Source organism: Canis lupus, chromosome 27 (genome assembly GCF_011100685.1).
Source record: "Canis lupus familiaris isolate Mischka breed German Shepherd chromosome 27, alternate assembly UU_Cfam_GSD_1.0, whole genome shotgun sequence".
NCBI lineage: Eukaryota > Metazoa > Chordata > Mammalia > Carnivora > Canidae > Canis > Canis lupus.
Window position 1 is genome coordinate 43,130,617 of NC_049248.1, and position 27,496 is coordinate 43,158,112.

General features: G+C 54.1%; 1 protein-coding gene and 1 long non-coding RNA gene across 5 annotated transcripts in view; one reads left to right on the top strand and one right to left on the bottom strand.

The window, feature by feature from the left end:
• GALNT6 (polypeptide N-acetylgalactosaminyltransferase 6) overlaps positions 1-21,467 on the bottom strand; it is a 35,883-nt gene extending 14,416 nt beyond the window's left edge. The window contains exons 1-4 of one of the 4 annotated variants that reach the window (XM_038577704.1): positions 21,360-21,467; positions 14,772-15,016; positions 9,114-9,707; positions 7,509-7,681 (exon numbers count right to left, since the gene is read on the bottom strand). In XM_038577704.1, coding sequence (XP_038433632.1) covers positions 7,509-7,681; positions 9,114-9,604 — 664 coding nt within the window. In that variant the 5' untranslated portion in view covers positions 9,605-9,707; positions 14,772-15,016; positions 21,360-21,467. Of the gene's footprint in view, positions 1-7,508; positions 7,682-9,113; positions 9,708-14,771; positions 15,017-17,245; positions 17,501-20,875; positions 20,899-21,359 lie in introns of those variants that run through there. The other 3 variants (XM_038577706.1, XM_038577705.1, XM_038577707.1) reach the window with 3 other exon arrangements.
• Positions 3,912-6,966, top strand: LOC119866361. The gene is made up of 3 exons (XR_005380160.1): positions 3,912-4,145; positions 4,267-4,403; positions 5,466-6,966. It is a non-coding gene; the product is annotated as an uncharacterized LOC119866361 (long non-coding RNA).
• Positions 21,468-27,496: the final 6,029 nt, after the last annotated feature.

Consider the following 27,496-nt stretch of genomic DNA (forward strand, 5'->3'; position numbering starts at 1 on the left):
GATTGGAATAGTGAATATTGTTAAAATGTCCATACTATGGGCAGCCCGGGTGGCTCAGCGGCTTAGCACCGCCTTCGCCCCAGTGTGTGATCCTGGAGATCGGGGATCGAGTCCCACGTCGGGCTCCCTGCATGGAGCCTGCCTCTCCCTCTGCCTGTGTCTCTGCCTCTCTGTCTGTTTCTCATGAATAAATAAATAAAATCTTTTTAAAAAAAGTCCATACCACCCAGAGCAACCTAGAGATTCCATGCAGTCCCCACCAAAATGCCAGTAGCACTTTCTGCAGAACTAGAACAAATGATTCTAAAATTTGCATGGCACACCACCGATCCCAAATAGCCAAACCAATCTTGAGAAAGAATAACAAAGATAGAGGTAGCAAAATTACAGATTTCAAACTGCAAGCTAGTGTGTTTAAAGCACAAAAATAAACACATAGATCAATGGAACAGAATACAGAGCCCAGAAATAAACCCAAGCTTATATAGTCAGCCTATGACAAGGGGGCACAATTATACAATGCAGAAAAAAAACACCTGTCTCTTCAATAAATGGTGTTGGGAAAACTAGACAGCCATATGCAAAATAATGAAACTGGACCTCTTTCTTATACCTTACACAAAAATGAAATAAAAATGGATTGAGGTCCCAAACGTAAGACCTGAAATCATAAAATTCCTAAAAAAAATAGGTGGTAATCTCTTGAACTTCACCTTCAGCAATATTTTTCTGGATATGTCTCCCTAGGCATATTTCCCCAGGGAAACAAAAGCAAAAATAAACAATTGGGACTACATTAAACTATAAAGCTTCTGCACAGAAAAGGAAACTATCAACGAAATAAAAATGAAACTCCCTGAAAGGGAGAAGATATTTGCAAATGATATATCTGGTAAAGAACTGATATCCAAAATATATAAAGAAGTCATACAACTCAACACTGAAAACCAAATAATCTGATTAAAAAGTGGGCAGAGGGGGCACCTGGGTGGCTCAGTGGTTGAGCGTCTGCCTTCGGCCCAGGGCGTGATCCTGGAGTCCCGGGATCGAGTCCCGCATCGGGCTCCCTGCATGGAGCCTGCTTCTCCCTCTGCCTGTGTCTCTGCCCCTCTCTGTGTATCTCTCATGAATAAATAAATAAAATCTTAAAAAAAAAAATAAGTGGGCATCTTCTTTTCCAAAGAAGACAGACAGATGGCCTACAGACACATGAAAAAAAAAGATGCTTAACATCACTCATCATCAGGGAAATGCAAATCAAAATCACAACGACATATCACCTGATACGAGTCAGAATGGCGAGTATCAAAAAGACAAGAAATAAGTGTCGGTGACGATGTGGAGAAAAGGGAACCCTGTGCACTGTTGGTGGGACCAGACACTGGTGTAGCCATCATGGAAAACAGAATGGAGGTTCCTCAGGAAACTAAAAAAAAAGAAGTACCAAACAATCCATTAATTCCACTTCTGGGTATTTACCTGAAGAAAACAAAAATGCTAATTTGAAAAGATACATGCACCCCTATGTGTACTGCAGCATGATTCACAACCACCAACATATGAAAGCAACCCAAGTGTCCACTGGTTGATGAAGGCACACAGGTGTGGTATATATACACAAGGAATATTGCTCAGCCATCAAAAGTAATGAAATCTTGGCATCTGTGACAACATAGATGGACCTAGAGGTAAAACGTTAAGTGAAATAGGTCAGAGAATGACAAATATTGTATGACGTCACTCATATGTGGAATCTAAAGATGTAATTTTTCTATTTGTTTTAGAGATAGAGAGAGTGAGCATGAGCGAGGGGAGGAGCAGAGGAAGAGGGAGAAGCAGACTCTGCACTGAGCGCACAGCCTGATGCGGGACTCGATCCCAGGACCCTGAGATCATGACCTGAACTAAAACCAAGATTCAGAGGCTCAACGGACTAAACTACCTACGCACACCACTCACACGTGGAATCTAAAAACTAAAACAAACAACAACAAAAAGAGAAAGAGTCGGGATGCCTGGGTGGCTCAGCAGTTGAGCGTCTGCCTTTGGCCCAGGGCGTGATCCTGGAGACCCGGGATCGAGTCCCACGTTGGGCTCCCTGCATGGAGCCTGCTTCTCCCTCTGCCTGGGTCTCTGCCTCTTTCATGAATAAATAATTAAAATCTTTAAAAAAAGAGAGAGAAAGAATCATAAATATTGAGAACAAACCAGTGGTTGCTAAAGGGGAGGGGGTAGAGGGATAGGTGAATAGATGAAGGGGATTAAGAGGTACAAACTTGGGGGATCCCTGGGTGGCTCAGCAGTTTAGTGTCTGCCTTTGGCTCAGGGCGTGATCCTGGAGTCCCGGGATCGAGTCCTGCGTCGGGCTCCCTGCGTGGAGCCTGCTCCTCCCTCTGCCTGTGTCTCTGCCTCTCTCTCTCTCTGTGTATGTATGTGTGTGTCTCATTAATAAATAAATAAAATCTTAAAAAAAAAAGAGGTACAAACTTTTAGTTCGAGGACAAGTCATGGAGACGAAACGCACAGCATGAGGAATATATATCACAATATGTAGTAATATTGTCATAACTTTGGTGACAGATGGCAGGCATTTCATGATGTATATAACCGTCCAGTCACTGTGTTATGTGCCTGAAACTAACACAATATTGTACGTCAACTACACTTCAATCAAAAATTCAAAAAGGAAGGAAATCTTGACGCGTGCTAAGACACGGACGAACCTTGAAGACATGATGCTAAGTGGAATAAACCGGGAACGAAAGGACAAATACCGAATCATTGCTCTTCTAGGAGGTACTCAGAGTAGTCAAGTTGACAGAGGCAGAAAATATAATGCTGGTTGACAGGGTTGGGGGAAGGAGGGCGGAGGGAACCATTGTTTAAAGGGGACAGAATTTCAGTTTGGGAAGAGGAAGGAGTTCTGGTGATGGATGGTGGCGATGGTTTCACAGTATGAAGGTATTAAATGCCACTGAGTGGTGCACTTAAAAATGGTTAAGATGGTAAATGTTATGATATGCATATTTTACCACACACGCACACACACGCACACACAATCCAAACACTGATCATTGCTCACAAAGGTCTTGTGACTCAGTTTTGTGAGTCACCTCTTAAGCTTTTTCTTTTAAAGATTTTATTTATTCTTGAGAGAGAGAGAGAGAGAGGCACAGGCACAGGCAGAGGGAGAAGCAGGCTCCACGCGGGGAGCCGGACGTGGGATTTGATCCCGGGTCTCCAGGATCACGCCCTAGGCTGAAGGTGGTGCTAAACTGCTGGGCCAAAAAAAAAAAACAAAAAACAAAACAAAAAAAACAAACCACTGGGCCCCCCGGGCTGCCCCCTTAAACTCCCTTTGTACCATTGGCACACGTAGCTTCAGGGCCTTTGCCGTTCCCTTTGCAGGGGGACCAGTCAGAGGAGCCTTTCCTGGCTACCTTGACTCAAAGAGCTCCCGGATTATTCCCTGGCCCATCACCCTGCATTCTTTTTTTTTTCTTCTTTTTCCTCTAATTTTTCAGAGCACTTATTTCCTGCAAGTATTTGTTTTCTGCCTTTCCCATTAAAAAAGTAAGCTGTAGGGGTGCCTGGTGGCTCAGCTGGTTGAGCGTCTGCTTTCGGCTCAGGTCATGATCCTGGGGTCCTGAGATGGGGCCCCACATCCGGCTCCTTGCTCAGCGGGGAGCCTGCCTCTCCCTCCCCCCTCTGCTCCTGTTCTCTCTCACTATCTCTCTCTCTCTCAGATAATAAATAAAATATTTTAAAAAAGGAAAAGTAAAGCTCTAAGAAGATGGAGACCTTGCCCAACCTGTTCACTGCTGTACGTACCCCCATGGCCTGGCACAGGGTGTGCTACCTGGGAGGTAACTAAGAAAAATATTTATTAAGCAAATCAGAGAATGCCTGGCTTTGTTTACTCTTCTCTTGTGGGCTGTCCCACTCTTCTCAGCTTCTGAAAAATCTAGAAAACAACAACAGAAAGCCTTTCTTGTAATCAGGACTTCCTCATTCATCCCTCCTGTTTTGTTTGTTTGTATTCTATTTCCATGCCCATCTGTGTTCTATCCAGCCTTGAGTCTAGCTGCAACGGGGAAATTTTTCTTGATTAATCCACTTGGAAGGATAAAAGGAGAAATAAGCAAGTACGACACCCCTTGGGGGCACACTGCAAGTCACTGGTCCAGAAAGAACAGGAGGACACGGGGCCATATCTTCAAACCTGATTAGAATCAAGATTCACTGTCGGCCGCTTTCCATTTCCAGGTGGAAGCAGTAGAGCAGCAGACGCAATTGACAGGTGGAAGCGGAATTTCTCTACGGGCAGGAACAGAAGAAAACGGCGACGCCAGGACACAGAGTTCCTATAGAGAGGCCTTCTGATATCATAAACCAGGACAGAGGTAGGAGATAGAGGTGACAAAGCGACTTTACCGGTTGAGAAACACACTGGAAGTTGTGATCCAGCTACAATCGGAGGCTTTGAAACGACTCCCGACCTGCAGGACTTGGGAGTCTCGGAGGCCCTGAGAGGCCCGGCTGCTCCGCTTCCGCGCAGCAAGGGGAGATGGAAGTGGGGGGAAGCCCGAGCTAGTCCAAAGTGCTCTCCAAACGCCTCTGCCCCGGCTGTCACCATGTGTTTCCCCAACGGCGGGGCTCCCCTTCCTACTGTACCCCGCGCTGGCCAACGCCAACTCCTCACTCCTCTCTCTCGGGGACTTGCTCACCTCCTAAGGGTCCGGCCCTGGTGTGTCTGATTACCTCTCATCCGTCTAGCAAATCCCCACAGGGTGGAAGCCTAGGTTATCTCCTCCTCAAGCCTGCCCAAGGGGCGGGACAGGGCTTTCCGCACAGGGGTGCCCTGTTGGGGGCACGGCGCACCCATGGGCCTCCAGGGCCGCTTTCAAGAAGCCTGCGGAGTGTGCCAGACCCGAGCGGACCTGGAAGGAAATCCGTGCCCGGGCTTCGGACTCCAAAGTGGGGAAGAAACAGCTCCCTGGCCTGGCACCAGGCCCCGGCGCCCCCAGCCCGGTGTCACACGCGTGTACCTGCGGGCGGCGCCAGGAGGAGGGCAGGAGGGCACGGTCGCCGTGTTTCTGCAGAGACACGGGCCTGGTCCGTGCGCGTGCCCCGAGCCCGTTGATCTGATCAAGCCGTCGGGCGGGTGGGAAACTCTATCCTGCCGTGGACCGTGGAGATTTCTGAGCACAGATCTGAGGTTTTCCCTTTCCCCCACTGACCTGAACGCTGCTGCCAGTGTCTCTGGAGCCTGAGAGCCCGGGGGTGGGGGTGGGGTGGGGGGTCGTTATCGGAGGGTCTGTAAATCGCCTGGCATTACACGCGGCCCTGCGCACACTGACGTGGCGACCGTCCGCTCTTCTACGGGGGGCTCAGCTCTTAACAGGTTCTCACAGAGGCCAGGGTGCAAAGGAAAAAGAAAAGAACAACTGCTTTACGTTTTCCAGGCGGGGGATTCCGGGTTCCTGGAACGGGCTCTAAGACAGCCACAGAGAATGGGAGCGCGTGTCCGGTGGCCCGACCGGGGGACAGGCCGTTCGGAGAAGCCCGCCCACCGGGCACACACTGCCATGCCCGTGGTGCCCGTGCCAGCCCGCCGGTATGTCACTTGCGCTGCCTGGTGGGAAGAGCTGTCCCTTGCGGATGCACAAAATTCTGGACGGCAACTTCCACCGCATGTGATTCAAGGCAAGCGGCCTCTGCAGGATGGGTGCGCAAGGCCTGCGAGAGAAGGGTCTCCAGAGACCCCAGTTTGAGAGGAGGGGCAGGTGATACACTTGCTCTCGGTGCAACCATCCCATTGCAACTGAGATTCCCTGCAGGACCCCCCGACGCCCCCCCATCTCGGCTAAAGTCTTCATTCCTCCAGGAAGACCAATCCCCAGCTCCTTGTCCACTAGGCCCTACCATTGCACCCCTGATACCCGTCTGCCCTTGCTTTTGTTAAGGGCTGCTGCTGGGTGTCTGTCCTCCCCGGGGAAATGCGAACACCCGGAAGACACGGACTCGGGGGTGCTCACACTCAGCTCCCCCCCCCCCCATTTCCGTTTGTTGGCATCAGCCTTACTCTAGGGCAGGAGGGAGACTGGGCAACAAGGCAAGGAGAGAGCAGAAAACCCGAGTGGCCCCAGGGCGTACACTGGGCCGTGTGGGATCAGTTCCTGCCCGGGAGAAGGGGCCCTGGGGGCCAAGCCAGGGGAGCCACAGATGCCATGTGCCGCAGGGGGAGACGCCAAGCCTAATGAGGACACACTGGTCCCACAGCCCCCGTCCTCCTGCCGGCCCCTCATCCCACTCTCAAGTGACTCTAAGACCTTCCTCTCTGGAGTGGGGGGTCCCCTGCCTCCCTTCCTGACGCTGACCCTCCCCCAAAGCCATCATCCCTTCTAAGACAAGGTCATTCTCCAGCTTAAACACCGAGGACTCCTCGTTCTTTTGTCCCAAATAAATACTCTTAGCCTGGCACGAATTTCAATTCAACATAGTTTTAGTGTCATTTCCTACAAGAGGCGTAAGCTTCAGGCACATCAAACCTCTGAATTTTTCACAGCCACACCTACGTCCCCAGGACTCTGCTTATGCCATTCCCTCGGAGATGACACCCTGGGGCGCGTTGCTCCCACACAAAGAAAACCCTGCAGCTACTGCCTATGGAGCTCGTACTCTGCTAAGTTCCCTGTGGCGCCTGAATGATCTCACTTATCCCCCTTCTCTGATCCCTGGACCAGCACGTGAGGGAGTCGGTCCTCTTCATCTTTGGGAAAGGAAACTGAAGATCAGAGAGGGTAAGCATCTTGCCCAAGGTCACAGAGCTGGGAAGCGTCAGAGCTAGGATCTGAATTCCTCAAGTCCGAGCTCTTTCATGTTTGCTGGGGGTGTGCTCTGGGCCACACGGCTGTGACTGGTGCTGCAAGCGGCCTCTGACCTACGTGGGTTGTTGGCCTTCTCGGGGCAGGTCCGTCCCATTTGTCAGTGTATCCCCCATGCCGAGGTCAATGCCAGGCAGCCTACTCAGTCGATGTTAGTGGCATTTCCTTAAAGGGTGGAAGTCTGGGCAGCGACCTCACTTACCTCTCACCAACTACGGCAAAGAGGGCCTGGGGGGTAGATTCTTTCCAGAGTGGAAGAGTGCTCCAGCAGCGGGGGGAGGCCCGTCTCCACCCACTGCCCTGACTTCGCCCAGCGTTTCTGGCTTGGGGTTGGGCTTGGCAGCTCTAAGGGTCTTAGAAGTCAGAAATGCAGAGCTTTCGGAGCTCACAGGCCGAAGCGGGGATACAATTCAGGCTCTGGGAATGTGGTCTACCGCCTGCCCCCGTCCCCTGCCTTCCTCCCCATCACCTGCACCTGCCTTCGCCCGGCTCCTGGCGTTCCTGGTGAGCAGGGGGGCCAGGAAGCGGGTGTGAGGCTCGCTGCTCCCCGAGAGAGCCCACCCTCTTTCCCAGAGGCCGGGGGCACACCGGCCCCCTCCTCAGGGCCCCCTCCAACCTCACCATCAGTGCTGGCGTCATCCACCAGTATGATCTCCTTCAGCAGGATGGCAGGTGTGGTGTGTAGGACGCTGTACACCGTTCGCAGCAGCGTGGACCAGGCCTCGTTGTGAAACACAATGACGACGCTGGTGGTGGGCAGCGGAGGACAGCGGCGGAACTTCTGGTCCACACATCTGGAAGGATGCAAGCGTAGAGGTGGCTCTCCGGGTCCCTGGGGGCTCCAGGGGCGGCGAGGCTCGCCCACAGGTTGCCACAACCATCCTCTGCTCTCTGCTGCCCACGCCTGCCTCGCTCTGGCTTCCCACCTACCTGGGCCTCTGCACAGGTCCTGGGGACCCGCTCCATGTGCCCCCCGCGGCCGGCTCAGTGCCCCCCGCCCCTTCCCTCATCTGCTCTGCGCATTCCCAGGGCTGCCTCCCTCCCTTCCTCAGTCATGTGCCTCCTGTAGCAAGGGTCATCCAGTCCCGAGGACCCCGAGGGGGAAGTAATAAAGGGCAAATTTGACATCTGAGAAAAGTGACCACAATTTCCTTAGTCGAGGAGAGAAAAAGGCTCTTTTCTTGACAATTTACAGTGCTTCTCTAACGCATTTCCTCACGAATTCCCTGTAACCCGATGCTACCATCACACACAATTTCCTGTGACCTTTTCTCTGTCTTCGTCTACGCAGCTATGCTGGGCATGTCCACGCCGCCACGCTCTTGACGCTCCACCTTGGCCAGCGGGGAGAGAGCGTGAGTCCCAGACCTCAGGGAATCATGGGGCCTGACACCTTCCTACCGTCCCTCTGCCGTCAGAGAGACCTCTTATGGATCCTCCAGAAGGGACCCCCAGCTTCCTCACTGGCTGCCCTCATGCCCGATGCCCCCCAGGAGCTCCTGAGAATCCGAGAGGCCCCACCCTCCAGGGCTCCCATCCTTGGTCCCCGGGTTCACGGCCCTACGGAAGGAATCATGAGCTCGGGGAAAGGGGCGGCCACGCGAGGAAAGGCCAGAAAGGGTGGACTCTGGAGTTGGGAAAGACAAAATCCCTGAGGACACACCGAGGACAGGGGCAGCACAGCACGGCCGGCCTCGGGGTGAGGTGGCTCAGACGTCCGGGTGCTGGTTCGCAGCCCAAGAGAATAAGGACAAAGGGCTTCAAATAGAGGTGGGATGAACTCGTGCTCCTGTGGGCCCTTCACGGAAGGAGCCCGGGAGCGTGGGGACAGTCCTGGCCTTCCAGGCCGTTGTCAGGAAATGTCTTTTGCTCAGCAGCTCAGCAGCAGAGTCCCACAGGCTCCGCGGAGGGCAAGGCCTCCCAGGTGCCCTCCTGCCAGGGCCTGCTCCCAAGCCCTGAGCTCCTCCTTCTGTATCCTGTCACCTTCACAAGCATAATTTCATAATTTGTCATTTTACTGCCACAGTCTCCCTGGGCCCCGGGCCTGACCACGACACCAACCCCGAGGATAAGGTCAGGCAAAGAAGGGAGGGGTTAGAGCAAAGCCCTGCCTGTATCCTAAAATGAGCATCAGCTCTTTACCTGGCATTTGGCCCATGGCCATGACCATACCACCCCCTCTTTGGCAGAGCCCTGGCCTCACCCCAGGACGTGGGGGCTACTTACTCGGGGGGTCGGGTGTCTGGCCCCAGTGCCCTCTGCAGGGAGATCCGATCGCTGGCAAAGGCATTGAAGCAGTGCTTCTTATAGCCTTCTTCCTTCTCCTGGGTCTCCTGGTGGGTCCACTTGTCCTTCTGGAATGCCTTCCCATCTGCCCCAGGGCTGTTGGGATCCTGTGGTGGCCGTTCCCAGAAGGGCTTCAGCTCAGCTGGCGTATAGAAGCCAGGAAGACAGGACTGGTTTGTGGAGACCGAGGTCTCCTGGGGCTCCGGAGCCCTGATCTGGAGCTTGGGCATCGAATCTCTAAGGTTGTTCACGGCTCCCAGCATGAGGTCCAGGACGTGGTCTTTCTGGCTCACCAAAGACCTCAGCCACGGTTTCTCTGTGGACTGTTCCGTGCTGCTTACATCCCTGTGCAGGATGAAGAGGAAGAGCACAAAGGCACTGCCCACCATGGCCAGGCGCAGGGGCATGTGGCGTCTGCGGAGGAGCCGCATCCTCGGGAGCCGACGGGGACCCTGGCTGGGTCAGCTCTGCGTGCGGGGCCCGGCCTTGGAAGTAGCTTGATGTGTTGTGGTGGTCACGCCTTGGGGCCTCAGCCTGGGAAGGGAAGAGATGAGAGAGAGAAATGAGCCAAGGCAGAGGTGTGGAGGGAGCCAGGGGACTTGAGTTGGGGCTCTGCTGATGAGTGGTGACAACACCTTGGCCCGGTCACTTAACTTTTCTGTGCCTAAATTTCCTCTATCTGTAAAATAAGGAAACCAGTCTCAGTGTTTCTTTCCTGCTCTAAGATTGTGACACTATGGATCTAGGATTACCCAATGCCGAAACCCTGCATGAAGAGGTTTAATCGACGCAACACTTTGGGAAACAATTTGGCATTATCAAGCAAAATGTAAACTGTACACACCCAGGAGCACCCAGGGGGGCTCAGTTGCTTAAGCCTCTGACTCTTGGTTTTTGGCTCAGGTCCTGATCTCAGGGTTGTGAGATCGAGCCTCATGTCAGGCTCCACGCTCAGTGGGGAGTCTGCTTGAGATTCTCTCTCTCTCCCTCTGCCCTTCTCCTTTATCTCTCTCAACTCATAAATAAATAAATCTTTTAAAAAATTGGTAAGAAGAAAAAAAACGTACACACCCCATGATGCTGCAATTCTACGAGTTTTATACCCCAGCTGAACTCCTGCGCATATGAGCATATACAGGAAGGTTTCTAGCAGCGCTGACTAAAATGGCAAAAATTGGAAACAATCCCATGTCCATCCACAGAATGAACAAGTATGAAATACCCCAGCACGGAGTACTTGACAGCAGTGACAAAGAACGAGCCACTTCTACAAGCAGCTAGCTGTGTGGGGTAATTGCTGAGACCAGACAGAAGGTTGCAGAAAGATACATAGAGTATGAATCCATTTATAGAAAATTCGAAAACCTGTAAAACTAATAAATATACTGTTTTTTTAAAATAAATATACTGTTTATGAACACAAAAATGAATATGTGGTGGGGCACCTGGGTGGCTCAGTGGGTTAAATGTCTGCCTTCAGCTCAGGTCACGATCCCAGGGTCTTGGGATCGAGTTCTGCATCGGGCTTCCTGCTCAACGGGTAGTCTGCTTCTCCCTCTCCTTCTGTGCATGTGCTCTTGCTCTCTCTCAAATAAATAAAATCTTAAAAAAAAAAAAAAGAATATGTGGCAAAGCTATAAAGAAAAATGAAGGAAAAAAACCCCTGAAAGAATAATAAAACCTAAATATCTGAAGAGGGAGGAAAATGTATGGGAATAGAGGCACATAATAGATTTGAAAGTATTTTTTCTTAAGTGGATGGTGGAACTGTTATTCTCTACACCCTTACATATTTCTTCTGTATCTACTCATATTTAATTTATTATTATTTTTAAAATATTTTATTTATTTATTCATGAGAGACAGAGAGAGAGAGAGAGAGAGAGAGAAAGAGAGGCAGAGACACAGGCAGAGGGAGAGGGAGAAGCAGGCTCCATGCAGGGAGCCCGTCGTGGGACTCGATCCCGGGGCTCCAGGATCAGGCCCTGGGCTGAAGGCGGCGCTAAACCGCTGAGCCACAGGGGCTGCCCTACTCATATTTAATTTAAAAAACCCTAAGTTTCTACAACAACATCTCAGACAGACATGGGATCACATGTTCATCAGCTTCCACCCTCAGGCACATAGTCCCATGGCTCAAAGGATGAGAGGATGAGTACTTGGAAAACTTCTGTGGGGAACTCTGGAAGCCTAAGGTTCATCGGTTACACGCTAGATGTTGGTGGCAAGAGACCTGGGTACAAATCCCAGTTGTGCCCCTTCTAGTAATAAAGCACCTACCTTCTAGGGTGTTGTAAGTATTACAGTTCGGTAATTCATGGAAAAAGTTTAGTAGTCTCTGTACACGGTGAGTTCTCAAAAAGCATCAGTTTCCATGATTAGCATCTACGTGACCCTGAGATAAAGTAGTTCATCTCTCTAAGGCTCAGTTTCTTCATTTAAAAGGTGAGGGTAACTAATACCTAATGCACAGGGTTGCAGTGAGAATGAAATCAGAGATAATGCACGTAAAATGCTCAGCAGAGTGCCCGGTACATAGTAAGCCCTCAATAAATGCCATCAATTATTTCTACTATTATAACTAATAAATCCCTGCTCAGCTTCCCAGCAATTATCCTTGAGTACCTGGTCCGTGGCCAAAGCCACATTCATCCCCCATGGCATGTCTTGTTTAACGTTAATGCCAGTTGAGCTACTTAATGCTGTTGTTTAAACACACAAGCCCCTTCCTGCCTGCGGAGAGGAGCCTGGTGTCTGGAGTCACTCGGATCTGGGGAACAGGCGTCTGTCATGATCTCAAGAGGCAGCAGGGCCAGACAGGTGGTTTTCTGTTATAACAGCGGATTCAACAGCATCATCAAAATCAAATGAAACGAAATCTCTTCGAGCAACTATTTTGTATCAGCAGTTGTCTGGGAGACGGGAGAGGAAGTGTGTTCTGCGTTGACTGAATACCTGCTACCTGCCAGGTACTCTCCCCATGGGTGTGTTAAGGGCGAGCTTATGTACTGAATTACGAATATTCAGATTATGACCTGCTGAATCAGGAGGCGCAAGCCACCCGCATGGCATCCGCAGGTAGTTCCGTCGGCCTCTGACGTCCCGTTTTGGGGAAGTGAAACCCATGGGGTCATTCTGACTGAATGCCCAGTTTCAACACACCCACACAAAGGAAGCAGCGGCACAAGATTTATTATTACCTATGGAGCTCAGAAGCAAGGGGGCGCAGTGACCCGGGGCGGGGGTGGGGGGGTGGGGGGGGGGTGGGGAGGGCAGTCCTGGGAGCCGGGCCATCAGCAGGCAGGAGACAGAGATAGACAGCTAGGACCTACACTTAAAGGAGATTGGGACAGAGGTCAGCAACTTTTCTCAGGCTTAACTCTAAGTGGTTATTTTATGTTAAAGATTGATTGATTTGAGAGAGCAAGCGAGAGAGGGGGCGTGAGCATGAGGAGGGGCAGAGGCCGAGCAGGGAACAGGACTCGGGGCTCGATCCCAGGACCCCGAGATCTTGACCTGAGCCGAAAACAGACGCTTAATGGACTGAGCCACCCAGGTGCCCCCTAGGTGTTTTTTTTTTTTTTTTAAGATGTTATTTATTCATCCACGAGAGACACAGACAGAGAGGGAGGCAGAGACACAGGCAGAGGGAGAAGCAGGCTCCATGCAGGGAGCCTGACGTGGGACTCGATCCTGGAACTCTAGGATCACGCCCTGGGCCGAAGGCAGGCGCTCAACCACTAAGCCCCGCAGAGGCCCCCTAGGTGGTTATTTTAAAAGGTGCCCCGCTACAAGCAAAGCCAGAACTTTCGGCAGGTATTCTAAACTCAAGTGCTCAACTAAATGTCCAGGCTCTGGATGTGCGTAGGGTTATCGTACTGTAAAATGCCGAGGCAGCAGCTCAGAAAAACGAAGCTGTCTTCTTCATCTCAATGGGAGAGACAGAGACCACACAAACCCAGCCTCCAAATTGCATACAGTCAATTGGGAAAGTCAGATTTTCTTTTCTTTTCTTTTTTTTTTTTTAATTGAAGTCTAGTGGAGCTGGGAAGTCAGATTTTACCTGGCGATCACCCAGGGAGTCAGGCAGCCCCATGCCCCAGGAGGGGAGGCAGGAAACTCAGAAAGTGGGAGAGGGCGGGGTCCGCGAAGGGAGGGAGGGGCCTGGGCTGAGCACGGACCCCAGGAGGCCTGGCCCGACCAGGTGAGCACATTCCAGGCAGAGGGAAGGGCTCAGACTAAGGCCTGGAGGCAGCAGATGGCTCGGCCAGGCAGGGCTCTGCTGGTAGTAGGGTGGGAGGGAGTGTGGGGTCGCAGAGGATAGCTGACGGTGGGCCTGGAGATTGCCCTTGACCTGAGGCATGGGAGCAAGAAAAGATTAGCCAGAGGGATGCCTGGGGGGCTCAGCGGTTGAGCTGCTGCCTTTGGCCCAGGGCCTGATCCTGGGATCCCGAATCGGGCTCCCTGCAGGGAGCCTGCTTCTCCCTCTGCCTGTGTCTCGGCCTCTCTGTGTCTCTCCTGAATAATACACAAAATCTTAAAAAAAAAGAAAAGAAAAGATTAGGCAGCATTACAGGAAAACAGTACGACAGCTGGTGGAGGGTGTCCAGGAGATGGATCTGGTCGGCAGCTGGATGGCCAGAGGACAGGACCTGGGGAGGGGGCGGTCTGACCCAGGAAGGTTGGGGTGTGGATGAGGACGGAGCACATGGTGCCAGGAAAACACTCCTGGGTGACGGGATGGGTGAATTTGCCCTAGCTGGGACACAGGGACGCGGAGGGACAGGAGAGAATTTCTCTCCCCAAGGGATTTATTTTATCTTTTGTTTAGTTTTAGATTTTTTGCATCAAAAAATTTTTTTATATGGTTTAAAAGATTTTATTTATTTGAGAGAGAGAAACAGATAGTGACTGAGATAGCACAGGTGCAGGAGGAGAGGGAGAAGCAGACTCCTGGCTGAGCAGGGAGCCGGATGCAGGGCTCCATCCCAGGCCCCCGGGATCATGACCTGAGCCGAAGGCAGATGCTCAACTGACCGAGCCACCCAGGCGCCCCGACCCCAAAGGATTTTAAGATCTATTTGGAGAATAAGAACTGCTAGCACCGGGTCCAGGTAGCACCTGTTCCAGGGAGGAGACGGGAGCAGGAAAAAGAGCTTTCACTGAACACCCTTCTGTACTTTGAACCCTGACTACATTACCTATTCAAAAATTAATAAAATTAAAACTTAGTAATAGTACAGACGGTAAGTGCTAAGTTGAGAGAGGCAGGTGTCTCTTTGGGCTTAAAGAAGGCTTCGAGGAGGGAATGGGGATTCAGTGTAGAGGTAGATTTTCTCCCCAGAGGTTGAGCTATGCTGCGCCAGCCCAAAGGGTTGAGCCAGACAATTCCTCAATTCTGGAACTGCCCCAGCTAAGCACAAACAACAGGGCCCGAAAAGTGGGGAAGTGTTTGCCAGGGCAGTGTCGAACCCCCCTGCACCTTCCCTGATCCTTCCTGTCTACCTTCCCACTCCAACAAGGAAGAGGGAGCACAGTGGGAAACAAAGACCTGGTAACAGCTTAGTCACCAGCTGCTTCCAGGTGCTCAAGACTCACCTCCGCTAGGATGGCCTCCCTGATTGGTTCACTCAGAATCAGCCAGGTCACTCCAATTCCCTCGTCCTGGCATTGCCTCGTGGTCCTTTGCAGTGGGCTTCACCTTTGCTCCTTTTATTTCCCCCGGAGAGAGAGAGACCTAGGGTTAAACTGAGTCCTTCCCAGGCGTCTGCTCTCTCAATCCAGCCTGCCTGTCTAAGCCTTGCTCTTTGGAGTCTGCAGTTCCTCAAGGTACTAACCACATCCTGAAATGAAACGAGACACCTGTGATTAGCCGTGGCAGTAGGGACTAGGTCTCTGTTTGCTCAGCATGTGGGCCATAGGCAAGAGTCCGGGAGAAGGGACGCAGGATGGGATGGAAGCCAGAAGACTTTGGGATTAAGGATTCCTGACCTCTGCGTGGGAGATTCCCAGAAGTGTGGTTAGCAAGGGTGGGGAGTCAGCCCTCCACCAGCCTGGAAGAGGAGCAGCCCCTACCGTAGGTGGCAGTACGCGGTCAGGTTCACAGGGTCCTCCGCCCAATGCCGCGGACAGCTCCCCCACCCGGCCTCCAGGACCTCCAGGACCTCGGGCCAACGTGTGCATGGCCCTCATCCACTCCCCTCCTGCTACTGCTGAGCATTCATTCTCGACTCTTTTTCCTCCAGCCACCCTTGGGATTGCCCCACATGGAACCACCTTGGGTTCGGTACCAAGAGGACACCAGAAAACCTCTTGTTCCAGGAAGCTTTCCTAGATTGAACAAATGGGACCTGCTTCTCTGGCCCCACGAGGCAGAACACAAACTTATGTTCTCTCACTGAGGTTTCACCCAGCCCAGCGTCTCCCCAACCACTGATTACAACCCATTGTGGGATTGTGGAATAAATTTAAAGTGCTCCAAATCAGCATGAAAAACGTTCTTTAAAAGATCAGAATAGAACAGAACAAGAAAGAAAATACCAAAGTGTATCGCAGGCAGTACGGGTAAGTATTGTTTTGCTAAAATATCAGGTCAGTTATTACATATACGCACGTAGAGCATAAGACCAAAAGTCGTAGCAGTTTCAAGCTTTAACACCTTCAGAAGTATAAATACTACAGACTTAAAAACGTCATCTGGAAGTTTTATTAAGACTTCTTTTACCTGACTTTTATGAATTCTGAATAACAAATTTTTATTTTAATGCTTGTCCTCGCTCAGTGGAGATGATAAACATATCGTGATATACAATTAAAATGAAAATTTCGTTATTTAAAATTCATAAAACTTGGGACACCTGGTGGCTCGGTGGTTGAGTGTCTGCCTTTGGCTCAGGTTGTGATCCTGGGATCTTGGGATCAAGTCCTGCATCAGGCTCCCCTCTTGGAACCTACTTCTCCCTCTGCTTAGGTCTCTGCCTCTCTTTCTGTCTCTCGTGAATAAATAAATAAAATCTTTTAAAAATAAATAAAAAAACTTCGAAGTCTGAAAGCCAGTGATGCAGTGCAGTCCCTCCCCTTTATATCCCCGCCTCCTTCCAGAAGCCCCCTCGGATCTCCCAGCAGAATTCATGTCTCCCCTGTCCAGCCCCTTCTGCGTCCGGGCTTCCCTGCAGGTGTGTCCGAGGAGTCTGTTCTCTCTCTTACACGGTTGGGACCACCTGGCCAGAGGGGCAGCTCGTTCTCACCTTCTCTATCACTCGCAAAATCTCGCCCAAGTTTTTCAGGGAAGAGCTATTCCATGAACTCTTGTTAAATGAGATGAGGCCCGAGGGGTGAGAGCGAGCTGTCCCGGGCTCCAAGGGTACGCCCTGGCTTCACTGGACAAGATCTTGAATGCACTTACACACAGCAAGCCCCGGAGTTGCACGATATTCTGTTGTTTGTGCATCAGTGCGCCACTCTGGGTCTGTGAGTCCAGCGCCCTGCCCTTACAGGAGAGGCCGGGGGGGGGGGGGGGGGGGGGGGGGGGTTGTTAGGTGACTTCTCTAGTATCGCACGCCTAGTGGCTCTTGGTGATGGGGGAGCAGAAGGCAAGCTGGGCACGAAGCACCAGTGGACACCCCGCAGAGCCCTGGCCCCCCACTCCTGGGTGGGGTGTGTGTGACATACCTATATTCCAGAATTACATCATTAGGAGTAGATGCCAGTCCCCCGACTCCCAGGCCGCTGCTCTGTCCCCACACTCTTACCTCCCTCTTGGAGGTCCCCGGGGAGGGCCTGGGGATTGGGTTCGGCTCTTGAGAGTCTTCCCAAATCTCCCCGCCGCCACCACCCACCACTCCACTGTCATACAGCCCCCTCCCCGCCCTGCCCCGGCCCTCCCCGAAATCCTATCTAGGACGACAGACGCTCTAACAGTGACTAAATTATAACAGTGACAAAATTATAAGTCGCAGGCAAAGTTTCAGCTCTTGTGAAAACCAGAGTCAGCCACCGAGAACACGCCCTTGCTGGCCAGGTGGCCTTTTTTGTAACAATGTTTCTTTCTGTTTATCAGCTAAGCTGCTCACCTCCGGGGACGGGGACGTGGCAGCCAGGAAGGAAGCAGTCGACACCACCACAGGGATGTTTGCTTAAGTTACTCAGACTACGGCTCAATTACAGGTTCTTCCAAAAGTGATGACTGTCGCCGTTCTCACCCAGGGCGCAGGTGTGCGGAGCCAGACATCATGTTGGGAAGGGGACAGGTCGATTTCAGAGCTGCTGGTGGGGGAGGGCACCCAGAGGCCCTTCGGGGCCAGAGGAGTCTTTCTTTGTCACCAGCACTTCTGCATCACACACAACACTCATTTCACTTCCTCTGTTCTAGTGAATAGCAAATTCTCTCCTGCAAACCCCTCCCTCCTCCCACCCTCTGACCCTTTTGATTACAGAACGCTGGGAGATTTTCACTTTCCCCTTAATTACACCTTCAAGACCTTTCAGCTTTCCACCAAGACTCAGGCTGCCGTCCTGCGGCGTGTTTTCCCAGAAAGATGCACTGAAAAGTTATTTCTGTAGCCAGTCTCTCAAGTTATCCACCCCCCCTCCCCCGGGTATCTAGGTTCATTTTGTCTGCGGAACAGTCTAGTAATCCTAGGTTACCCAAACACGGATATTCCACGGAAAAACTCAACCCAAATTTGCTCACAGGTGTACCTACAACAGGGCAGGCCACGCGGCCGGGAAATGTCTGGTGATTTCTTCCAAGGCTGCGAAAGCCACTGAAAATCAGAATAATAGGCCCGAGCAGAGTTCGGAGCTCCCAGGGCTTTCACTGGAGGACCTCCAGGCCCGCCGGGCCGGGCGGGGATGTGCAACTGTTCTCGAAGGCAGCCTGGAACCTGCAGCTCCTCCGTGGGGGGTGGGGGGGGAAGGAGGAGTGGGGGGGGAGGAGTGGGGGGAGGCCAGCCCCAAGGGTATTCTGGAAGGCTTGGGCTGGACCCCAGGTGTGATGAGGGGGAGGTGAGGGGAGTCAGCAGAACTGGGGCTTTCCCCCTTCTCTCCTCACCCCACATGGGGCTCCCGGGAGGACCGGCGCCCAGGACCACCCACACTCAACCTGCCCCACCTCTAAGCTGGGGGGCCTTCCCAATTTCCGGGGTGCTGCCAGCGGCCTGGGAGTCCTGGAGGCAGCCCTGCCCCACTCTGAGGCCGCGTCACGCCCACTCCCAGGGCCGCTGATTCATTCCCGGCCTCGGATCCTCCTCTTCCTCTCTCTCCAAACTGTCACCACCTCCGGAGCCTGCATTCCTTATCTCCCAACATCTGGAGGATCAGCAGAAGCTGGGGCCGCCTCCTTTGCCTCGGCCCCTCTCCCTTCCACAATCTGAAAAGCTGTCTTCTGACTCCTTTAGCACATTGCCAGGAGCAGAACCAGGGCCCGGGAGGAAGGCTTCCCAACCCTCCCTGGCGTACCTTTCCCCCTCATAGTCTCGCTAAACCAGCTGCATTCTTTTCTCTTCGGAATTCTTCCCCTGACTCTCCTCCAAGAATCCTTCCTAGACTAAGGGCCATCATACTGCCCCCACGGTCGCGGTGTATCTGAGATCCACTGCCCACACTTCCCCCTTGTGGGACTGCCCCATTAGATTTGGTGAGAGAGGGAGAGAACCAATAGGCCTAGACTCGGGTAGCCTAGACCCTGTTGGCTTTGTCCTTCCCAGTCCTCAAATTTCCTGGTCCTCACTCTTCAGCCTCCAGAATGCTTTTCCTGGCCGACCCACCTGGCCTCCTCAGCCTCGTAGCACCCCAACAGCCCTGAAGAATTTGGTCATGCTACTCTACTGCCTTGGTCTGTCTGTCCTTTGTTCTGTTATAGGTAGAGCTGAGGGTAAGGATTGGGTTTCTTCCTTCCTTCAAGCCTACCTAGGGCCCAGGACCAGGTTGCACAGGGTACCCGCCCCCCTGGGGCTCTCAGGTGCCACAAAAGAGTCTTCTAACAGTCCTTCCCCTCCCCAGACCGAACCCAACCTTGTTCACTCTGCGAGCCCTTTTCACAGCACAATTAGAGCATTGAACTCAACACAGAGACAGGCAGTGCCCCGCACTTGACCTCTCATTTATTCAAACCCTCGCTCTCATTCCCATTGAATGAGAAAGGACGTTTTGGGCTTTCCCAGAGGGGGACAGAGGGCTGTATGATGCACTGAGTTCACCCAAGTCTTTGGCATGGCCATTGGCTGGGTCCCTCCGGCCCACAGACACCCTCTCTGATGCTCAGCCTCGCTTCCAGAGCTGGTGAGGTCTGCATGGGCCCGAGGAGGCTGAGGGCGATACCACCAGCACTTTCGATAGCACCACTCTCCGTTGCAAGTCAAGAGACAGTTAAGTTTTCCATTTTACACAGAAGGAAACCGAAGCACGGGGAGGTCATGTAACTTGATCAAGGTCACAAAGCAAGGAAGTCACAGCGGCAGAATCTGCACTCAGTCCCACGTCTCTCCAAAGCCCGTGACACCGCACTGTCTCTTATCCGGCCGCTGCCCGGAGCTCTCCCAGGGCACCTTCCTATACGCCTTCTCCTCTGCGCCCCACCCAGGGAGTGTTTATGCGACTTGGCCAAGGTTAGACAGCTAAACTAGTGACAGTGCCAAGTCAGCTGCCTGGTGACTCTCAACTGCCTCCCCGCAGGGGAGGCCCCGGGTTCTAGGGTTAGCTGCCCCTCCTATACCTGACTTCTGTTCTAGGCCATGGCCACCTGGACTAAGCCTCTGGTCATCTGTCCTTTCCAGGTTTCTCCCAGCTGAACTGGGGCCGAGATGTTTCTGACCTCAGACGGCATCCAACATGCATCGGCATCTCCCCTTTGCAGGCGTGAGTCCTTCCACACTGCTGAGGGTAGGTGTCAGCCGTCCTGCCAACTGTGGGCAGTGATGACCAGGGACGAGGCCGTCTTGGGTAGCCTGGGATCCTTCATGGTTCTCCTGGCTCCAGCAGAGGACTCTTCTCTTCCACAGTCCTGCCCTTTCTGGCCTGATGTCTCCAAAGCTAGTTTGCTCTTGTTACCTCTGTGTCCTACAGGAATGGTATCGTTGAGGAACGGGAACTAGGGAGGTATCTGCTGATACTGGCTTGTGCAGGAGAATATGAGCCAAAGTATATATTGAAGCCCTCACCTTACCTTGTGCTACCCACCACGTGAATCTGCCTGTCTCATGCGTTTTGCCCTTCCTGTGACCGGGAGGGGGAGGGCCTGCGCAGCGCATACACATCTCTGGTAAAATGAGCAGAAGCCCCAGGTTCTTTGGTGGGTCTAGAGCTGTTAACCTCGTCCAGGCACAAATGTAAACTGCATTTGTGGGTCTGGAGGGGCAGCGTTAAAACCCTTCCTGGGACTGCTGCTAAGAGGTGTTGGCCAACAGAAGGGGTCTGTTTCAAGCTTTGCTGAAGACTGAGCCCCCCTTTCCCCATACACACGGGACAGTCCTGTCCTACCCTCTGCAGAAGTCAGGGTCTGGGATGATGAGCCACCTCTGGGGGCAAGTAACAAATGGCTTCTCCTTTGGGCTAGCCTGGGGCTTGTCGGAACAAGTGACGGGGAAATCGGGAAGTTGGTGACGGTCACAGGCATGAACAGCCATGAGACTCCCTTCCCAGAATACCACAGAGCTCCCACTCCCAAAAGGCCCAAGAACCAGAGAGGACATCCGAGACCGCACCTCTATTCCGGAGCAACGTAGCACTGGCAGGAAGAGACGTCTCTGAAAGATTTTCTGTAGCAGAGCGCATGGGGTGGCCCAAGAAGAGGAACAGAAGGGGCGCGGGGGGGGGGGGGGGCAAGGGCAGCTGAGGGGGAAAGGCGGCAGCACCCGGGAGGGGCTGCGATGGCTTGTGCCTCTCCCACCCACCCAGCCCTCCAAGAGCCAGAGGTCTGAGCTTTTTCATTCATCTTTTAAGGAAGGCGCAAAGGTGGGGGGGGGGGGGTCCTGCCGAGGGAGGAGCTGAAGCCGCCACGACACGTGGGGACCCGTCTGGCCCAACCCCTTCATTTCACTACGGGGTGGGGGGAGGAGGAAGTGGAGGGGAGAAGGTCGGCGAGGGGCGAGGTGGGGCGCAAGTCCCGAGGAGCGGAGAGCCGGGGTCGCGGGCCCCGGGGGCGGTCGCGAGGGCCTGCGAGGGCCGCCGGCGGCTCCGGCCACTTACCTGTCCGCCGAGGCAGAGCCGCAGCCGCTCCGCGGGGCCGCGGGTTTCCCGACGGGACGTCCTGGAGGGCGGGGCCGGGGCGGGCCGTGCACGGCCACTGGGGCGCGCCCTTCGCGCCCCTCCCCGGCGAGGTGCGGGCGGACCCCGGCGCGCCCCCGAGCGCCGCTGCACCCGGAGGCCCGGAGGCCGGGGGAGGGCGCCCCCGCCCCGGGCATCCCCCCGCCCCGCCGCTGCTGGGAGCCCGGCTTCCCCAGCCCTCGGCCACCCGGGGCTGCAGTCTCGGCGCCGGAAGATGCGAGCGTCCGGTCACCCCAAAGACCAGAGGCGCCGACCGGGCGGCGGGCGCAGCGCGTGCAGGGAACCGCGGGGGGCGGCGCGGGGCGGAGGGGTGCGGCGGGTGGAGGGGTGCGGCGGGGGGCGCGGGGCTGGGGCTGCAGGGCTGGGGGGCGTGGGGCTGGGGACTGTGGCGGGGGGCGCGGGGCTGGGGCTGCGGGACTGGGGAGCGCGGGGCTGGGGGGGGTGCGGCGGGCGGAGGGGTGAGGCGGGCGGCGCGGGCAGGAGGGGTGCTGCGGGCGGCGTGGGGCTGGGGCGGGCGGCGCTGGGCGGAGGGGTGAGGCGGGCGGCGTGGGGCTGGGGCGGGCGGCGCTGGGCGGAGGGGTGCGGCGGGCGGCGTGGGGCTGGGGCGGGCGGCGCTGGGCGGAGGGGTGAGGCGGGCGGCGTGGGGCTGGGGCGGGCCGCGCTGGGCGGAGGGGTGAGGCGGGCGGCGTGGGGCTGGGGCGGGCGGCGCTGGGCGGAGGGGTGCGGCGGGCGGCGTGGGGCTGGGGCGGGCGGCGCTGGGTGGAGGGGTGAGGCGGGCGGCGTGGGGCTGGGGCGGGCGGCGCTGGGCGGAGGGGTGAGGCGGGGGGCGCGGGGCTGGGCTGCAGGACTGGGGGGCGCGGGGCTGGGGGGTGCGGCGGGCGGCGCGGGGCTGGGGGCTGCCGCGGGTGGAGGGGTGCGGCGGGGGACGCAGGCAGGGGGGTGCTGCGGGCGGCGCTGGGCGGAGGGGTGCGGCGGGCGGCGTGGGGCTGGGGCGGGCGGCTCTGGGCGGAGGGGTGAGGCGGGTGGCGCGGGCTGGGAGCTGCGGCGGGCGGCGCTGGGCGGAGGGGTGCGGCGGGTGGAGGGGTGCGGCGGGGGGCGCGGGGCTGGGGCTGCAGGGCTGGGGGGCGTGGGGCTGGGGACTATGACGGGGGGCGCGGGGCTGGGGCTGCGGGACTGGGGGGCGCAGCTGGCAGCGCGGGGTGGAGGGGTGCGGCGGGCGGCGCGGGGCCTGGGGCGCAGTCCCGCATCTGCTTCGGGTTGCGGGGGAAGGGGGCGGGGGGAGTGTCTTGGCCAAACGCTGCGTCCCTTCTGCGCGTCCGTCGGTCGGTCCAGGACGAGGGCAGGCAGTTCGGTGCGGCGCACTCTCAACTCCTCCCCGCGAGGGCCTGGCGCGAGGGCCTGGTCCCCGGGGCTCTAGCAAACCCCAGCCCCGGCCAACTGCACGCCTGGGAGCGCGGTGTGCGCGGGAGACGGCTGCTCGCGGGGCCAGCGTGTTGCTCTGGGTGTGGGTCCCGGACCGGCGGCATCGGCCTCATCTGAGAATTTGGGAGAAACGTAGGTTGTTGGGCCCCACCCCAGACCTAAATAATATGAAACTCTGGGGACGGGGCCCGGCAATTTGCATTCTTAAAAGACCTCCAGGTGACCCTGGCGCACGCTCAGCTCTGAGAACCAGTGAACAGGTAGCGGCAGGGCTAGACTTAGAATCTCTGACTTGGGGGATCCCTGGGGGGCGCAGCGGTATCCTGGAGACCTGGGATCGAGTCCCACGTCGGGCTCCCTGCATGGAGCCTGCTTGGGTCTCTGCCTCTTTCTCTCTCTCTTTCTGTGTCTCTCATGAATAAATAAGTAAAATCTTAAAAAAAAAAAAAAAGATTCAGTGTCTTCAGTGCTAAAGCACCTGCTCTGAATCCTCCTGCCAGGCCTCGGGCCACCCACTTGGTTCTGTCCAGTTCTAGGGCTTCCATGATGTCATCTTTTAGGTCCTTATTCAGTTATAGAGAAGTAACACGGATGACTACAAAATAGCTAGTAGTTTGGAAGTTTTCTCTGGTAGGAGCTTGGACCCCTGATTCTGGTTTTCTTTCTGAGTATTTAAAGGTGCTTGTATTTCTAAGCGGGTGAGACTCGGGAGCACAGGGGCGGGTGGGCAAATCTGAGCGAGGAGACCGCTCTCGCCGAACTGGGAAGGGCAGGGACCCCGCTTGGGGATCCACAGCCGGCCTCGGGGAAGTAATCTTATTTTCAAATCTGGGACGCCGAGGTAGGATCAAGCTCTTCAGAAGGAGGCCAGGTGATGGGGTCTGGAGACAGGAGGCAGCCCGACGGAGCCTGAAGACCTTGCCCCGCCACACTAGATCAAGGGACTACGAAGGACAGACTTTCCCCAAACGGGGAAAGGAGAGGAGGCGTCCATGCACTCCTGGCCGGTCACCTCTCTGACCTCCATTCTCCTCCCACCCCCAACTCCCTTGCTTTCACACTAGACTCTCTGGGGTTGTAAACTCCTGAAGAAAGACCCTCTGCAGAATTTACCTGGATCGTCCACCTTAGCCCCTTTACAGACCCTCAGGGCTGTAACTGCCACTTCTCCAGCTGCTACCATTCTTGTCACTTGCCTTATTCCACAGTGTCTTACTCAGACCAAGGGCATTTTCTATAGAAGATTGTGGGCCGCTGCCCGGGGGCTGGACACTCCTGGGTGGCAAGATCCTTCTGTCTCTGCCCTGCCCTTCCTCGAACTCCGCTCTGGGACCCTTGGGGTCGTGTGCTGCTGACCTGGCCCTTGAGCCTTAGTCAGGACCCAACCTGACCTGCGGGTGATGGGCTAGGCTGGACTCACAGCCTCAGTCTGGCCCAGATCCCGACAGAGTCGCGGCCACCAACCCTAGCCTGGAGTTCCTGAGAGGGTGGTGTCCGGCCTTTCAAGGAAGCCGCATCAGTCTGTGTTGTGTGCTCCACGTTCCGGAAGCAAATTACTCATCCCATTTTACTTCAGCGCACTCAAATCTTACTCATGACTTTGAGCTTTAGAATAATTAGCGGCCTAATTTGGAGGTGCATGAGTGTGCAGGATGTGTGACCCGCCCCCGGTGTGTCAGACCCCGAGCTGTTCTCTCCTGGCTGGGAGGACGGCCTGGGCTCCTGCCCCCCGCTCCAGGAAGGCCTGGAGGTGAGCTGCTGCAGAATGGTGACTGTGACCTCAGCCTGTCCCCGGTGGCAAGCCCATTAAAAAAAAAAAATTTTTTTTTCTTTAATTGAAGACGTTATATAGGCACGTGGTTAAAAAAAGTTTTTCAAGCACTGCAAAAAGGAAGACACGTTTTCTCCCTCCCGAGACCTTTCTGTGCATGTTCCTGACCGAAACTTCCCATCACTAAGCTCTTCCGTAGAACACGCCCGAATTCCCCGTGCCTCCAGAAGTCCCGTGAATTTCATTATTTTCTCACTGTCTGATTTTTATTTCTTGGCCATTTTAGATTGTGTTTCTGGGCGTTCTGAGTTTCACCTTTTACAGCCGCGTGTTTTAGGGGGTTCCCCCTTACGGCAGGAAATGCGCTGGGGAGCAGCTCTGTTGAAACAAGCGAGACAAGGGCAGCCCTGGAGGCCGCTGACACCAGCGTGGGCCCTTATCAAGTCTCTGGCGTCCACATAGAGTCCCAGAGAGGGGACGCCCACCTGCAGAGGGGGCGGGAGGAGGGACACTCGCCCTGTAGGCAAAGTTTACAGAGGAAGCCGCCCCGAGTTTGCCAGGTAGATAGTGGGGGGGGGGTGCAGCTGGCCTGCGCGGTAGCCTGCCCACCCTAGCTGTCGCTGCACCCCACCTCCGCCTCCCGCAGGTGGCTAACCAGCAGAAGGAACTGAATGGGTCCCTGGGAACCTCTTATGTCTCCGTTCCTTATCTGGAAAGTGAAGTTAATGATGCCCAGTGTTGTTGTAAAGCCCGAGCACATAACTGATGTGAAAGTGTGATAATTTGGTTCTTCTATTACATCTGTTTCTTTATCTTTCCCCCCAAATTTCCCCTTCCTCCTTCTCATCTCACTTCACTCACGCCTGAAAGAGAAACCCTCACGGCAAAAATGTTTTAGGAACACAAGCAGAGCTGTCTCAAGTTCTGCCCTAACCCCTCATGTGTTACCAAGTCACTCAGCTTGGTGGGCCTCAATTTCCTGATCTGTAAAATGGGCACGGATATTATTTTTATTATTGGGTTGTTAGATGAAACAAGCAAAATGGTTAGCCCAACGCCGGTTTACCCAAAAAACGCTCGGTAAATATTAGAATGTTGGCCATTGTCATTAGCTGTTTTCTTTCTTCCTCTTTTACCATTAGGAAAACAACACTGGGGCAGGCCAGGTGGCTTAGCGGTTTAGCGCCGCCTTCAGCCCAGGGCCTGGTCCTGGAGGCCTGGGATCGAGTCCCACGTCGGGCTCCCTGCATGAAGCCTGCTTCTGCCTCTGCCTGTGTCTCTGCCTCTCTCTCTTTCTGTGTCTCTCATGAATAAATAAATAAAATATTAAAAAAAAATGATGTTGGAGCCCACCATATGCCAGCCTCTGTACTGGGTAGGAGACAGAGATAGAAAGGTGAATAAGCCCATCTCTCTGTTCAGGACACCTAGAGTAGAGGAAGGGAGGCTGATAAATGTATAAACCTACACAAACCATTTTACAAAACAGCTTTATAGAAAATAAATTTGTTAGTGGGACAGGAAAAAAAACGTCAAGAGGTTGATGACTGGGGCAGAGCCAGGACTGGGGTAAGATGAGTGAGGTACTAGCCTTTGGTGCAAAATTGAAGTAGACACCGAAAACCTCATGAATCGAGTAATATTTCATATAATATCTTAATACACCTGAATTGATGCAAAAAAAATTCTTTCTTGGACAAAATATCACCAACTGTTTTTTGAAATGTTAGAATTTTTTTTTTGGTAATTATTTACGTTGCAGAAAACTTCAAGTCATCCTTTAAGAACCCATTCTTCCCTCCTCCACCCAAATTCTTGGTAAAGAGCTCTTAAAGACATGCCGTTTTCTCTCTTCTGTATGAAACTTTATCAAATAAAAGCAAAGAACTGTGTATATCTTGCTATAAAATGCTGCCTAGGGCTGTGGAGACGGTGTCTGCTTGGGCTCCTTTTTACTGTCCAGATCCTTAAAGGCTCTTTACCAAGCAGGTCCACCACCTGCTGGGTGGATCATCTTGAGGGTAAGAAACGTCCTGAGGCTGGGTCCCGCCTCTTGCCTCAGCTGCTCGTAGGCAGGCCCTCAGCATGCCAGCTTGGCATAAGCTGCGTGGCGTAGCAAACCAGGCTTTCGGGGCATGAGCAAAATAGTGATTGCTGGTGAGCCCGTTGCCTCTCCCACCTTGGCTTTGGAGCTGTGCTTCTGGACTTTCATCCTACACTCCGACCGTAGGGTTATGGATATGGAGGTTCCATCGGTTTCTGAAGAAGACAAGGCCGTGAAGGAATGGGTAGCATCAGCCATCATGTCTCTACCCTCTTGTCAGGGCAGCTCCTTTGGCCCGACCTCGGATAGGCCACGGTGCCTTGTTTCCAGTGAATGTCGTGTCAGGTCAGGGGTTGTGAGAGAAGAGTGACAAGCTGGCATCTTGGTGGTGCCCCAAAATATCAACAGTTTAAAATAAACACCTAGTTCCCTGCGGAGCCCTGTGGGAGCCTGAGGCAAAAGGAAAAGGCGCATGCACCCCATATATATTTTAAGCTATATTTGTCAGTGGTACGTTTTTCTAGAATGTTAAAGTCTTTGAGAAACTATTGAAAAATTGAGAAGTAGGACCTTGTTTTCAGTTTATTTTTTATTTTTATTTTTTTAAATTTTAATTTATTTATGATAGTCACACACAGAGAGAGAGAGGGAGAGAGAGAGAGAGGCAGAGACACAGGCAGAGGGAGAAGCAGGCTCCATGCAGGGAGCCCGACGTGGGATTCGATCCCGGGTCTCCAGGATCACGCCCTGGGCCAAAGGCAGGCGCCAAACCGCTGCGCGACCCAGGGATCCCTTATTTTCAGTTTAAACATTTTTTTTTTT